Here is a 13,869-nt window from a genome sequence, read left to right as displayed (position 1 = left end):
CTTTGGGGGATCGTAACACCGATTCACCTCACCCATGCAGTCGCACCTCGCGAGCCGCATCCTCCTCCACAACCCCGGATAACCCGGAGCGCGGACATCTGTGATGCAAGATGAACACGTACGCTCGCACTCTGTTCGTCGGCAGCCGTAAGCCTACCACGACAGCAGTAGTGTACCTTTGCCCGACGACACCACCACCACCTTCATCAGAATCCGGGAAAGGATTCATAGCCTACGAGCACGTACCCCGTACTGCGTACATACCACCGAGCGATCGATCTACCTACCTTTCTCCATTGCTGCAGGATCGCGAATTGCGGGGCCCTCGGTGGAAATTTGCACCGTCCTGGGCTCTTGATACCGCGGCTCTATTTCGACCTCTGGAGGGACAAACATAATATTGACAATATTATTATTATTATTGCTCGAGCGACAGATTCCCCCGTGAGGATTTATCACTGTACTGGGTTAGCACGTCCCCGCGTTGATATATTGTATAGGTATACTGGACGCCGAGGAGATCCTGCTGCCGCTGCTGCTGCTGCTGCTGCTGCTCGGGACCAATGCTTCTTCTCTCTTGGGATTGAACTGTTTTCGATATTATCGCCTTCGACAACCACGGCGATGGCTTTCACCATCCCTACGCCGTTACTCCTGGTCTGTTCTGCGGCTCTGCAGGCTGTGGTGTTGCTTGCGACGGCTCGCCAGTATGCCCCGGTCGATGGATTCAACCCGGCCTTTCTCAGCTTCACGCTCCTCGACTTTGCATTGTGGTTCCTCTATCTCATATTCATCTATCCAAATTTCGTCAGCCCGCTTCGAGATCTTCCCACTCCAAAGGTACGTCTGCCGCGCTGCCTAGAACGGGGTTGACAAGGCGGGAGGATTAATACCTGCGTCTTAGGGTGGCTATCCCGTCTTGGGCCACAGCTTGTCCCAGTTCAGACTCCCGCGAGGCGGGGACTATCGAAAATTCACCCTCAAAGTCCCCAACGACGGTCTCATTCGGCTCAAGGGTTTCTTGAACGCCGACCAGTTGCTGGTGACGAGCCCCAAGGCGCTGGCCGAGATCTTGGTCACCAGATCATATGAATTCCCCAAGCCTGAAAAGGACCGTGTCTTTCTCCGTCGTTTGATCGGTGACGGACTGGTCGCAGCTGAAGGTGACCAACACAAACACCAACGCAAACACAGCATGCCTAGCTTTGCTTTTCGACAAATCAAGCTGCTGTATCCCTTGTTTTGGGAGAAGTCTGTCAAGATGACCGAGGTGATTGATGCTGAAGCCTTTGGACAAGACCGGAGGCATGCAGAGGACAAACAACTGCCACCTGGAGCGGTGGACATCGAGCATTTTGCCCCGAAAGCAACCTTGGATATTATCGGTGTCGCAGGCTTGGGTCGAAATTTCAACACGCTGGAGAATTCGGACGACGAAATGGCCAAAATCTACGATCAACTGGTGAACCCTTCTGTGGGCCGGCAAGTATTCGCAGCTGTGTCCTTACTTGGAAGTAGCGAGCTCGCATCATGGCTATGCCGCCCTGTCGCCCAACGGTTTGATGAGCTCAATGCTCAGTTGAGACTGATCTGCAGGCGGTTTGTGCGAGAAAAACGAGAGGGAATGAAGGGTTCAGAAGACGAAGCCATCGACACTCTGGGCTTGTTGATCAAGTCGAACATTTTCTCAGACGAAGAGCTCGTAGATCAACTTCTGACAATCATTGCAGCTGGGTAAGCATAAATTCTCTTCCCCCCTAGCGCTTGAAAAATTTGCAGCCTCTCTCTGATCACGGACTTCGCCAATTAGCCATGAAACGACCTCCTCGAGCTTCACATGGGTAGCATACCTTCTTGCCCTTCATCCTGATATTCAATCCCGCCTCCGTGCCGAGATACACGCGGCAATCCCGAATGGATTCTCACCGAACAACTCCCAAGACACGAGCATTGCTTCGGTGCTAGAGTCGCTACCTCTGCTTAACGGCGTCTGCAGCGAGGCTCTCCGGGTCCTACCTGCTGTACCCGTGACGATGAGAACAACCAAGCGAAATACTACATTAATGGGCCACCCAGTTGCCGCAGGCACTAAGATCATAATGGCTCCCTGGGCAGTCAACAATGATCCAGAGTTATGGGGTCCCGACGCTCATGTCTTCAAGCCAGAAAGATGGATCGACCCTGAGACCGGTAAGCCAAATCAAACGGGTGGTGCGTCGACCAACTATGCCACCATGACGTTCCTTCACGGCCAGCGTAGTTGCATTGGACAGAATTTCGCCCGAGCAGAGCTTAGGGCGTTGGTGGCTGCTTTTGTTGGAGCCTTTGAATGGGCTTTGCTCAATCCCGATGAAGAAGTGGTTCCGGCGGGAATCATCACGTCAAAACCAAGAGACGGCCTTAAGGTAACACTGAAGAGGGTGAAGCAGTGGTAGAGGGCTTTTTGGAAGGGTTTATTCGGTGTTGGTATTGCTTGGGCGGTCTTCTGTGGTTTGTACTGCTTTGCGGATAGGAATAACAGGAGCTTTTATTTATCTCAAGACAGAGCCTGTTCGTTTTGGGGGTTTGACTGGTGTCTTTCGGTTTTCAAGTCAAACCTGATATCGGTTGTGTTCTCGGTCTTAGGTGCTGGCGTTGGAGGAGTTCCAGGTGTTCCAATTAATAAATCTGCTGAGTAGCCCACGCTGCTGGGGAGCGAGACAGAGAATGACTCAGTGTCATCACTGCGTCTTCTTTTTCGGCCTCGAAAATCGGTCTCCGACCAGTTATCATCATTCGGTTCGGTGTCAGGACGGGGGCGCTTCTTCGGACTAACGCTGCGAGATTTGCCCTGATATGCTGTATCGCTGGCGAGCCGCAAGCAACGTTCCGGGCTACACATCTCCTCTTTTGGCTCATGGTCCACGCGAAGCCGAAGTTTCCTTGTAGTGTTTGCTTCCAAGAATGCTCGAAGGCGCTCAAAAACCGTGTACGCGAAACGTGCGAATAAAAACTGGCTGAGGAAGCCCGAGTTTCGAATTCTGTGTATTTCGACACCGTGATAAAGACCTTCAACTTGCGAACCAAGGTTAGTGTTCATGCAATAGACCACTAAGCGTCCCTCGATTGGTACGATGGCAAAGCGCTTCGCATCGAAAATGGTATGTATATCGCTCCGCAGACGAATGCTGTTATCGGACTCTTTGAGCTTATCTGCCTTTGCGGAGTGAATGTATACAGCCATATTGTTGTTGAACCATTGCCTTTCGGCGCTGGGAACTAAGTGTGCATCTTCAACACCCTCCTCACATTGCGATATTCGGCAAGCGCTGTCGCGATCCGGCCGTGATTTCTGCTGGAAGTCTGGGATTTCGCGCCAGCGGGGAGGGAGATCGCCATAGGGAAAGCACCAGTGCTCGAACGTGGGAGTTACGGCATAGTTCAAATCTAGTTCCCATTAGATGTATAGCAGGAAAATAAAAGACGATCGTTACCACTCAGCGATGGTGATGTCTGGAAATAGTTATACTTTCTCTCTCAATATCCTTTCTGATTCCGGGACCGGATGTTTTCCATGCTTGTCCAAAGAGAAGAAACCGTCCCATGTATTGTTATCGAGAATACCGCAAGCAATGCGTACTGTCTCATGATGGATACCGCCAGCATCCAGAGGGGGGAGAGTGAAGAGGGTGGTGTCGCAGCCGGGATGTTTGAAGTGAATGTGCCGGTGTGCTGGGCGCTCTTGGGGTTTCTCAGGATGGGATGGTGGACCATACGGAGACCATGTAATTCGATCCTTGTCCTCGTTGCTGGCCATTGTGCACAGGTACAGGACGCGTTTGGAGATCGAGATGATGTGATGGGAAAGAATCGGCCCAAGAATTGACACATGCGGCTCGACGCGAACACTGCACCGCGCGAAACCATCACTGACACGGTCGCACGTGATTTGATCCCTTCTGAAAGGAGGGGCTGGAGAAGATCATCGGTCATTGGAGGAGATCTTACTAGGCGAGGATTACCCCACTTCTTCCTTAGCTTTTTGCGGGAGAAAGTCACGGTGTGTGCGCAATGGGGAGGGCGGTTCAGTCCACGGCTGTATAGCCTAGAGAGAGGTCAGGGCAAATGAAGTCAAGTCAAGTCAAGTCAAGGCTGTATAGCTATAGTTCCTAGCACCTTCATCTTGACTGGTGATCAAGAGCACCTTCTGCACGTCTTGTTAGCGCCAAATCGAAACGAATCATCTTCTATGTGATGCTCATTCTTTCGTGTTCCTTTTCAGGAGAAAACGTTGAAACGCCACCATTACACTTGGACGCCGTCCCTGTCGAACTACGCAGCGATGCTGACTGCTCCTTCAATACCAGGCGATGGGTGCACCTTTGTGCTATTTCGTTTGCCTTCCCTTTAAGCCCTGTTCCAAAAAGAAGCATATAATTGATATTGGCGCAGGTATATAGCTATATCTTGTGTGCGTGCACAATCTTATGACTGAGCGACAATGTATTTTGTGAATAAGGCAGGATTTCGTTTTCAACGTTTCCGTCACTACAGGTCGCTTATCGAATACTTGGTCAGTGCGAAGCCGTGGCCTCAGCAGCCACAAACAGCCACAAGCAGCCACAAGCAGCCACAAGCAGCCATCGTTTCTGTTGGCTGTTGAGTGAAACACCATATAGACTGGGGGATCTCGAAGCTTTGAAGATCCAAATCGAGCGGAATTGCTGCTGGGGAGGCAACTTTGGGCGAACACGGGTGTTTCCAACTCCATGAACATCGATCAATGGTTACCTTTTCGGGACAATGATCTTACTAGAAGGGTCTCGCGGGCAATGCGGTGGGGAATAAGGCAAAAGGCCATCGCTGGGCCTCTACTTCCGGTGGCGAGAACAGCACTTCGAGACCTAAAGGTTGTCACTTCGGGCTCCTTTGAGGAAGGTTTGATTTCAGCGTATGTGGTCAGGGTTATCGAACAGCCGTCTGAGCAGAGGATTGAATCTGTGGTATCCGGAGAGTAAAAGAGACGAATACAATGCTTGGTGAAACAAGGATATCAACGCTTCAACTTATACAGTATAACCTCAATTTTAAGGGGCCACCATCGCAACGAAATAAAGTGATTTGATCCTCGCCAATGGGAGGGCAACAATATGATTTCGCCGTTCGCTTTTCTTCTTCGCATATTGCAACCAACACACGCTCGAGCTGTCCAGCACCGAATCGTGGCCTCCAATTGCAGTCAATGCTCCGGAGTCCGCTGCGTGGTTTGAAGAAGCAGCACCCTCACCCGTGGGATCCGGAAGCTTCGGTCATACAAACCTAGCCAGGGGTTATCAAGCTCGTAAACCTCGCGGGTTAACGGAAACCCAATACTGCCATTTGCAACGGTGGTGTCGTAACTTGCAAAATTCTTGTTCCGCGGCCGTGGCTTGTCCGAATCAGATCGCGGATGTGAGCGACGTTTCAAATGTTCTTTCCTACTGGCATTCATTGGCGTGCTGAGTTCGGCCACGGCTGACCTCAACCCCTCTCCTCGTAATCCTCGTCCTCCGGTCATTGTTCTTATAAGACCATTTCCCTTCAAGATATTAGCTAATGGCACATAACCGGCCATCTAGCAGCGCTCTATGAAATCGAGTTAGATCAATTAGTTGAGGACCTTCCAGACTAAACTTGAACTACCAAATACTTCGCACGTTGCAGGCACCATCTGTTTTTCTTTCTTTTCTTTTTGTTCTTAGGGGAGATATCTAGTCAACAAGGTCAAACCATGTTTCACCCATCTTACTCAGAGGACGGCACCCAGTTTCAAGCAAAGTGCATCTATCCATTTATGGGGCAGGTGCCTGACTACCAACGGGGCCCGCGGAAGCTAGACGTTGAGGTTGAAGATCACGACCGCAGCTACAACGTATGGAGTTTCTTAATGATTATTGACCTTGGTCCACTCACATCAAATTAGGACATCTGGGCTGGCTTAGCCATCTTCCCTGTCAAGGGATCGAACATTTATTTGGGCTTCAGCTTGCATGACAGCATTTACAATGTTAATTTCCGTGTCGGTAGGGAAGCGAGTAATGATATCTGGATGAGACTAATTGCCTGTTCCAGACATGATCGATTGGGTGGACCAGATTTCACCAGAGAGGAAAGCTTTTATAATCGAGAAACATATTGTATCCACCCTCGCAACTTACCGCGAAACCCATCGTTCCAAAATCCTAGGTGTTGGCGTAACGGCTGAGCTTGCAGATGAAGTTCCAAATCTTTGTACCCAGCTCTGGGCAGTTCTCGACACTGTGCCAACTGTGTTCACAGGAGCAACGATGATAGGTGCACAGAAAGGCGAAGATGTTGATGAACTGGCAGATTTGGTAGCCCGAAAGTGCTTGACGTAAGGCCTGTAAACCGGTTTCTATGACTGATGTGGCTTATCGACCCAGTCTCTTCGGTCCGACAAAGCAGCCTCGACTGTCCATTAACCATCGCAATGAAGTGCAAGTGGATGTTGCTGGGCAGTGCCAGATCACGACTCTCTCAGACTACGAGAAAACCGTAAGGCCGACCACATGGCGCGCGGTCAATTATTGGATCAGCCGAATCAAAGAACAGAATCTTCGCTTCGCCTTTTTCAGCGCGACACCACAAGGCGGGGGAGTCGCGCTGAGCCGCCACGCCCTCCTGAGATTCTTGAGAATTCAGGGAGTTCGTGTAGAATGGTATCAGGGAATCGATTCATCCTTTGAGTAGAGTTTACTGATTGAGTGAGGTACGTCCCGAAACCACGACCAGAGGTCTTCCGGTTGACAAAGACCAACCACAACATTCTGCAAGGCGCCGCAACGCCAGATATACGGGCCACAGATGAACAATTACGATCACTATCAACCTGGATCCGGGAAAATGCCGAAAGGTATTGGCTCTCGGCGAACGGTCCTCTCAAGAAACGTTCCGAGAACGGTGCGGACGTTATAATTGTTGAGGATCCACAAATGCCAGAACTGGTGAAGATCTCAAAAAGCGTGGATCCAGATCGTCCAGTCATCTTCAGGAGCCATATTGAAATCCGTGATGATCTCGTTCGTCAGAAAGGGAGCGCGGCACACCATGTCTGGGAAACGCTGTGGGAAAGCATTAGACTTGCCGACGTGTTCATCAGCCATCCGGTGAGATCCTTCGTGCCGCACGACGTGAAACCAGCGTCCGTGGGCTGGCTTCCTGCTACCTCGGACTGGCTCGATGGTCTGAATAAGACAATGGATGAGTGGGATATCCAATATTACCTACACGAGCTTCGAGATAGCTGTCATGACCAAGGCGTCCCTGCACTGGAATATCCAAGACGTCCTTACATCGCACAGATTGCGCGCTTTGACCCCTCCAAAGGGATTCCCGAAGTGGTTAGAAGCTACGGCAAGCTCAGACGCCAGTACATGAAAGAAGAAGCAATCGAGAAGCAGCCTCAACTGATAATTTGCGGCGACGGCTCCATTGACGATCCTGACGGAGCAAAAAGCTATGACCAGACCATCGAACTGATCTCCAGAGAATTCCCCGAGCTCAAGAAAGACATCGTCGTCATCCGGTTTGGGCCCATTGATCAGATGCCGAATGCAATACTATCCAAGGCAAGCGTCGTGCTGCAGTTGTCGTCGAGAGAAGGGTTCGAGGTCAAGGTATCTGAGGCTCTGCGCAAAGGCAAGCCTGTCATCGCCACCAATACCGGAGGCATACCCCTGCAGATTGAACACGGAAAGAGTGGGTTTCTCGTTCCTAGGGGCGACATTGAGGCAGTCGCCAAATACCTGCATGGTCTCTTCACCGATGAGGAGTTGTACTCTCGCATGAGCAATTACGCAACTAATCATATCAGCGACGAGGTTCACACCGTGGGCAATGCGCTCGCTTGGACGTATCTGGTAGCTGCCGTTGCCGCTGACAGGGAGTTTCAACCTAATCAACGTTGGATCAATGACTTGGCCAGGGAGGGAGCTGGAGTGCCGTACACTGAGGATGAACCCCGATTACCCCGTCATTTGTCGACCTGACATCTCGCATGTACCCTGCTGCTGATTTGCTCAACGCCGAGTGTCTGTCACTTCAGGAGTGGTAAAAGAGCCCAAAGTTGGCTGTGATATCGAGGGCTTCCACGTGTTGCAGCTGGTGCGGCAACGTGAAGGGCGATACGGTCGTTAAATTTCCGGTCTTTTCAAAGGCTACGTTCTAGTTTTATAATTGGGACACTCTGCATTAAGGATAGGGTTGTCCCTAAGATGTGGATGGGCTGGCCCACCATTTTGAATGAGATGTTTCTTTGTGATGGAATACCCTAGCCAAGTATATGTCTCGCCCAACTGATTATCAAGAAGAATTCGGTGGCTGATGTCGAGAGGCTGAAACACAAAAGCAGCCCGTTCTCCAATCGAGCAAGTAGAATTACAATGAGGTTGGCGCGAGGGTTGGGCGCAAAAACCACGTTCTCAGGCCCTGCCAGTGCAGTAACATTCATCAATTGTAACATCCCACCCAAGACTAAACACACTGACATTGGCACTGATACCGACACTCTACTGTACTGTACCTTCGAAGTGGTGTCAAGAAATCCAAAGAGTGGTTCGGGGCGAACGCGCAGCGAGCGTAGTCTCGGAATCATGTGAAAACGGTGGGAGAGTCTTCTTTACTCCCTCGTCATTTTTGACCCCTGTGATTCTGTGCCTCGGATAATATAGAGGAAAATTAAACAGCCATTGGTTTTGTGATGTCCAAAATGCTGCTGTTTCGGAGTGCCGTAGGCCCAAGTCCTCATTAGTGTTCCGGTTCGTTCCACTCGCCATTTTGAAGGAATATGCGACACGGCATTGTCGTCGTCAAGAACACCTCGGCTGGGAGCGCGTTGGGCCAAGTCGTGTTTCCTGCAGGTCGACGCCATTTGCGCACGGGCTGAATATGATACATTTGCTGGGGGGAGGTCGAAGAGCCGGGCAACGACACAACTTTCGATGGTCAATGTCTCGCGCTAAACAAGGGTCACCCTTCTTCTATGTGTTGCTTGAAGGTGTGACTGTCGGGGACTAGCAGGGATTATTGAACTTCTCCTCGGCCAAAATCGACACACAGTGGGTTTGGACTCTCTCGAATTTCTTGGCAATCCATAGACATCGATCATCGGAGGTGGTCCCACACTTTCAGAGTCTTTTCGTCACCAGCTGACACGGACCATGGGTGATTCTCTTCTGGTAGCCCGTGAAAATAATGGTTCATTTTGACGTCTGGAAATAGTAGGATCGGTGGTGATTTTGCTAGCGTCGTTTCCAGAGAGCTTTGCAGAACCATGGTTCATGATGCCATTTTAGACTCTTGCAAAAGTGACAAGGATCACTGGCCTCATGTTCTGAGAACCTCGTTTGTAATAGGGATTATCGGATTTGTTGTTCCGGCGAGCAACTTGCAACAATTCTCAGCTTTATCCTCTGGCCATTCAGTCAGTCGTCGCCGTCATTACAGCTTAGGTATGCCGGGAGCAGGCGGAGTTTCCTCTTTTGAGCGCTTGTAACGACCCCATTACACTGATTGGTGCGAATCGTCCTTCCATCCTTGTCCTGTTTTCACTTCCCTTCATAACTTCTCACCTTCTCCCCCCGCTAGTACGAGCGAGAGGTCCTACACCCTCCGCTTTACACCTGCAAGTAATTCAGAGCCCCGCGCTTGTGAACCTCCTTGTGTCGGCGCAACAACCGCGAAGTCTCGTCCACAACCCCCAACACTTGCATACAAAAGGCCTTTCGTCGTGTGGGCCCACGTGGGTCTCTGCAAGGGTCCTGGGCGTGTGAGCACCTGTCTCTAAGAAACTTAACTTCCAGCACTGTATTCCAGGTAATTCGCCAGCTTACAGAACAGGTTTATCTGTTAAGGGTAACTCGGAGCGCCACTTACGCGCACCAAGCTTGAGAGGTCCCCCAACCTCCCTCACTCCATCTCACTTCCCAACACGCGATAACCACAGATGCAATCTTTCAACATTTACATAAATGCAAATAGCAACTAGCGAATCTTGGAACTCGTGAAGCAATAGCGATCATGGCTCGTGGAGAAGCAAAACAGACCAGGATTTACTTCAAGGGCAAAGAGAACGAGTTTGTTGTTTTTGTTGACAATCCGGAAGCCGTCGAGACGTGGAAAGCGGATCAGACCACCCCTCTGGTACAAGTTGTTAAGGCATTTGAGATCTTTGTTACTCAAAGGTGAGCCCTATCTCTCATGACTGCTCGGAAGACCAGCCCAAAATACTGATAGGCCTTGGATTAGGCACGGAACTCAAGGACAACTACTTGTAGCCTCGAATGCACTGCTCGACGAAGAGTTTGGGACCAACGATCAGGAGGAAATTATCAGGGCGATTCTAGGAAATGGTCTTCTGCAAGAGAAATGGGTACGCATTTGTCTAACATCAATACCTCACTGCTCTGCCAACCTCGAAACTCAAAGGCTGATGGTGCCTTTCTCACAGGACGCAGAGAGACAAGGCTCTAGAAACGATAGTATTGGCCCACGAGGTGGTCATTAGGTCCTCAGCTCAAGTTGCGCATTAGGCCAGTGAGCAGAGTGCTGACTGGAGAAGACGGCGTTTGTCTGAATGTGGAAATGCAAAAAAAAAACAAAAAAAAAACACATGGCTTCCTGTGGATGTGGGATTTCATCGAACATATTCATCATTTTCGGTTCTTTGTGCTCGCGAAACGTCGAATCAACTTGAGAATGGGCACCTTAGTAGACGCGCATGACAGGATGGAGCTACCGAGGGGTGGCTTCAACGCTCTGACATCATGTGCCGACTTCTTGCTGGTCCACTGTTGCGAATCTGGTTTCCGTCTATATCCTCAGTTGGTTGGTTTGTCCAAAGACGATCTTTACCTACCGTGTGGCAACAGAAGCTTGATAGACTCCCAATCTGGTGAGCCGTTTACCGATGTAGCAGGCTACGGATCCTCTCCATTTCCCAGGGCTCCTGTAGCTCTCACTATGTCATTTACCGCTTTTGGCTACCATTGAGCCTCAAGCCGACGGATCGTGTGCTTATACTCCCCAACCATTCCGGCCTGTTGATGGCCGGCATTGTGGTTGGCAACAAGAAAAACTGTCTGTTCCTCAGCTTCCACGACTGGTTCTTACAGTATGCCGACGGTCAAAGCAAAGCAGCCTCAGTTGATGGGGACTTCACGAGATGATGCGTTTCAGCGGAACATAGGGAAAGAAGGGTCTGATAACCGGCGTTCTTTCTCCGGGTTCGCGCAAGTCAGGGCGAAGCACAGGGCGGTACGACAATCATCTCAATATGAGGAGAGCTGCGAGCAGTTTCTCCTCCACTTGGTGTAGAGCAAGGGAATCAAGGCGCTCAAGGCGCAATTCTATGGAGACGAGGCCTGCTATACACTTTCTGGGGGGCACATCCCTATATTTCCCTACTATTGACTAACAAGGCAGCCAAGACATGTAAAAACCGTCACGTTAGTCCTCGGCCGAGGACTATCGGACTAGCGTCAATAACCCCTGTGTTAATTTACTGAACGAGTATTATAGTCGGACAGGTCCTCCATGGCCCTGTAGAATCGGCATGTCCTCCGTTGGGTCACAGCGACTTGCCAAGACATACCTGTGGCTGATCTTCTCAAGCTGACTCTGACGAGGAACTAGGGGTGTACTCGGTACAACCTGGAGTCATCTCCTGTGAAGCTCTGAACGAGTCATCCCGAACGCGAACCTGCATCCTGTTTCAGCACACATTGCAATCCGATTATATATCGGGCAAAGAATCCTCATTGGGTAGAGGAACTGATGTTCCTCATAGCTATACTTCGCATCACCCTCTGCAACCTCTGCAACCTCTGCATCCCGTTCCGTGTCCGTGACGCCGTCGTCTTCACCTGCTCGTGGTTCTCCCTGATTGGCGGTGTGCGGGGGAGCCCACAAGCGCGCCCGACAATATGGACACCCTAAAAGAAGTGGCGCGTTGTCATGCTCGTCAAGAAATTGGTATAGCCGGAGGACAATCCATCTGTTCCGAACGAAGATTTTATCTGACTTAAGTGCGATTGTTGCGAGGCCCTATTAGCGTCAAGCAAGGGCTCAGTGTTCAGACTCAACTGACCACCGGCATGACAATTCGTCTGAGACAGGGGAATACCGCCGCTTTCAGCGGCACTCAAGTTATCAATCCTGTTTGGTAATAGGCAGGGTAACGGTGAGACCTCGCGTATGTTTTGTACTTGCGTATTCTCAGCATCCCCCTCGGCGTCGTCCGTGTGACAAGTTTCGCCTCGTGCTGTTCGGTTCGCTTCTCTTGACGGAGAAAGCGAACCGGTGGTGATATTGCAATGATCCTTGGGTTGTGCTTTTCGAAAAAGAACAGGGCCTTGATATAGCTGACTTCTTGCCCGGTCTGGACTGTTCGTAATTGCTTCTGTAAGAGTTTTGTCTCCCTCCCCAGCGTTTCTCGTGATTTATCCTTAGACACATGGCGTACAGCACTAGTCAGTGCAGTCATACCATCGTTATCGGCAGCGTTGACCTGAATATCCTCTCGGGTAAGGAGTAGCTTCACGATGCCTGCGCTTCTAAGCTCTGAAGCCAGCTGGAGGGGTGTTGTCTCGTTGAGATTCTTTGTGTTGACATTGACATCGCCGTAGGGCAACAATAACTTAACTGTCTCCTCATTACAATGGTCGACAGCTAGAGATAGTGCAGTGAATCCATGAGTGTCCTGAACCTCGGTCTCGACGTCCTGTCGCATCAACAACAGCTTGACCATTTCCGTCCGGTTGGCCATAGCAGCCCCCATAAGTAGCGTTCTGTTGTGCGCGTCTTTAGAATTGATTAGCATTGGCTTCTCGGAGAGAAGTACCTTGATCACCTCCAACCACCCTTCTGTTGCAGCTGTCATCGAAACGGCGATTGGGTCTTCAGTGTCCGAACCTGTAAAACTAGTGTTTACAAGTAATACCTTCGTATGTTCCTCTTGCGCGGTAAGTTTTGCGCACCATGCAAGCCCACACATAAATGAGTTATCAGAAACCGCCGCGTAGTCGACGGCTGTTTTCAATAGGGGGACAAGAAACGTCCTCTCAGCAAACGAGTTCGGCAATGTCAGCAAGAGGCAGTGAACTTGACCTCCCACCCTGAATTCTTTGCCCTGCTTTAGGAGCATGTTCAGTAGCCGAAGTCCACCTTCCGGGGGCCCAAGCTTTTTTTTTCAGATTCGTCTCGAATTCTTTCCATAACTTTGGAAAGGATAGCTTCATGGGCGTTGTCGAGACTCCATTTCAAGAAACGTTCCTCGAGGCATGACCAGTGTTCTGGAGACCACGGAAGCGATACCACTGTAACCCTGTTATCGGGTAAGCGGAGCCATAGTTGGTATGTAACTTGCTCTCTTTCAAACTGGTCCAAAGCAGCGGCGACTCCTGCGACGGCTGTGGTTGCGATCGATTTCATCTGTGAGTTTCATCACATCTGAGACAGTAGGAGGTCGTTCCGATCGCAGGTCGCGGAATCTTGTCTTCTCGCCGTCCGTGAGCAGAGCTTCATATTCAGAGAGAACCTGTGCCAGCCTTATTTCTGGTTGCAACGGTGCAGCACTTCGAACGGCAAGCGCCATGGTCGCAGGGTGTCTCGCATAAGAATTATTTGAGAAAACCTATCAAACCTCGGACATCTCGAGCTTTCAGAACAGAAAGCTCAAGGACGGTGTGGCTCTCTAATGCGTGAAAGCAATCGTGGAGGTGAGGCTAGTGATGAGAACTTGAAGTCCAAGTGCTCAGTCCCACCTACATCAACTGACCCATTTTGTGGGTGCGCACCTACCTTTGGGCAAGTCTTGAGGTACTGTAGGTGCCG

The 13,869-nt window shown here is 50.5% G+C and overlaps 5 protein-coding genes across 5 annotated transcripts; 3 read left to right on the top strand and 2 right to left on the bottom strand.

Annotated features, from left to right (window-relative positions):
- Positions 1–624: 624 nt before the first annotated feature.
- On the top strand, positions 625–2,435 carry A1O5_12138 (uncharacterized protein; the record flags this gene model as incomplete). Its single annotated transcript, XM_007752707.1, has 3 exons — positions 625–840; positions 905–1,734; positions 1,811–2,435. The coding sequence occupies 3 exons, from the start codon at positions 625–627 to the stop codon at positions 2,433–2,435; spliced, it is 1,671 nt and encodes a 556-aa protein (XP_007750897.1).
- Positions 2,436–2,536: 101 nt separating this feature from the next.
- On the bottom strand, positions 2,537–3,796 carry A1O5_12137 (uncharacterized protein; the record flags this gene model as incomplete). Its single annotated transcript, XM_007752706.1, has 2 exons — positions 2,537–3,426; positions 3,577–3,796. The coding sequence occupies 2 exons, from the start codon at positions 3,794–3,796 to the stop codon at positions 2,537–2,539; spliced, it is 1,110 nt and encodes a 369-aa protein (XP_007750896.1).
- A 2,296-nt stretch (positions 3,797–6,092) lies between these two features.
- Positions 6,093–8,027, top strand: A1O5_12136 (uncharacterized protein; the record flags this gene model as incomplete). Its single annotated transcript, XM_007752705.1, has 3 exons — positions 6,093–6,373; positions 6,423–6,698; positions 6,749–8,027. 3 exons carry the CDS (start codon positions 6,093–6,095, stop codon positions 8,025–8,027), a joined length of 1,836 nt encoding a protein of 611 aa, XP_007750895.1.
- Positions 8,028–10,056: 2,029 nt separating this feature from the next.
- A1O5_12135 (uncharacterized protein) lies at positions 10,057–10,543 on the top strand (the record flags this gene model as incomplete). The annotated part of the gene is made up of 3 exons (XM_007752704.1): positions 10,057–10,220; positions 10,285–10,408; positions 10,487–10,543. 3 exons carry the CDS (start codon positions 10,057–10,059, stop codon positions 10,541–10,543), a joined length of 345 nt encoding a protein of 114 aa, XP_007750894.1.
- A 1,635-nt stretch (positions 10,544–12,178) lies between these two features.
- On the bottom strand, positions 12,179–13,180 carry A1O5_12134 (uncharacterized protein; the record flags this gene model as incomplete). The annotated part of the gene is made up of 1 exon (XM_007752703.1): positions 12,179–13,180. One exon carries the CDS (start codon positions 13,178–13,180, stop codon positions 12,179–12,181), a length of 1,002 nt encoding a protein of 333 aa, XP_007750893.1.
- Positions 13,181–13,869: the final 689 nt, after the last annotated feature.

This window comes from Cladophialophora psammophila, assembly GCF_000585535.1.
Source record: "Cladophialophora psammophila CBS 110553 chromosome Unknown aczJe-supercont1.31, whole genome shotgun sequence".
In the NCBI taxonomy this organism is placed as follows: domain Eukaryota; kingdom Fungi; phylum Ascomycota; class Eurotiomycetes; order Chaetothyriales; family Herpotrichiellaceae; genus Cladophialophora; species Cladophialophora psammophila.
Note: the sequence above shows the minus strand (reverse complement) of the source record. Positions and strands in the feature narration are given on the sequence as shown.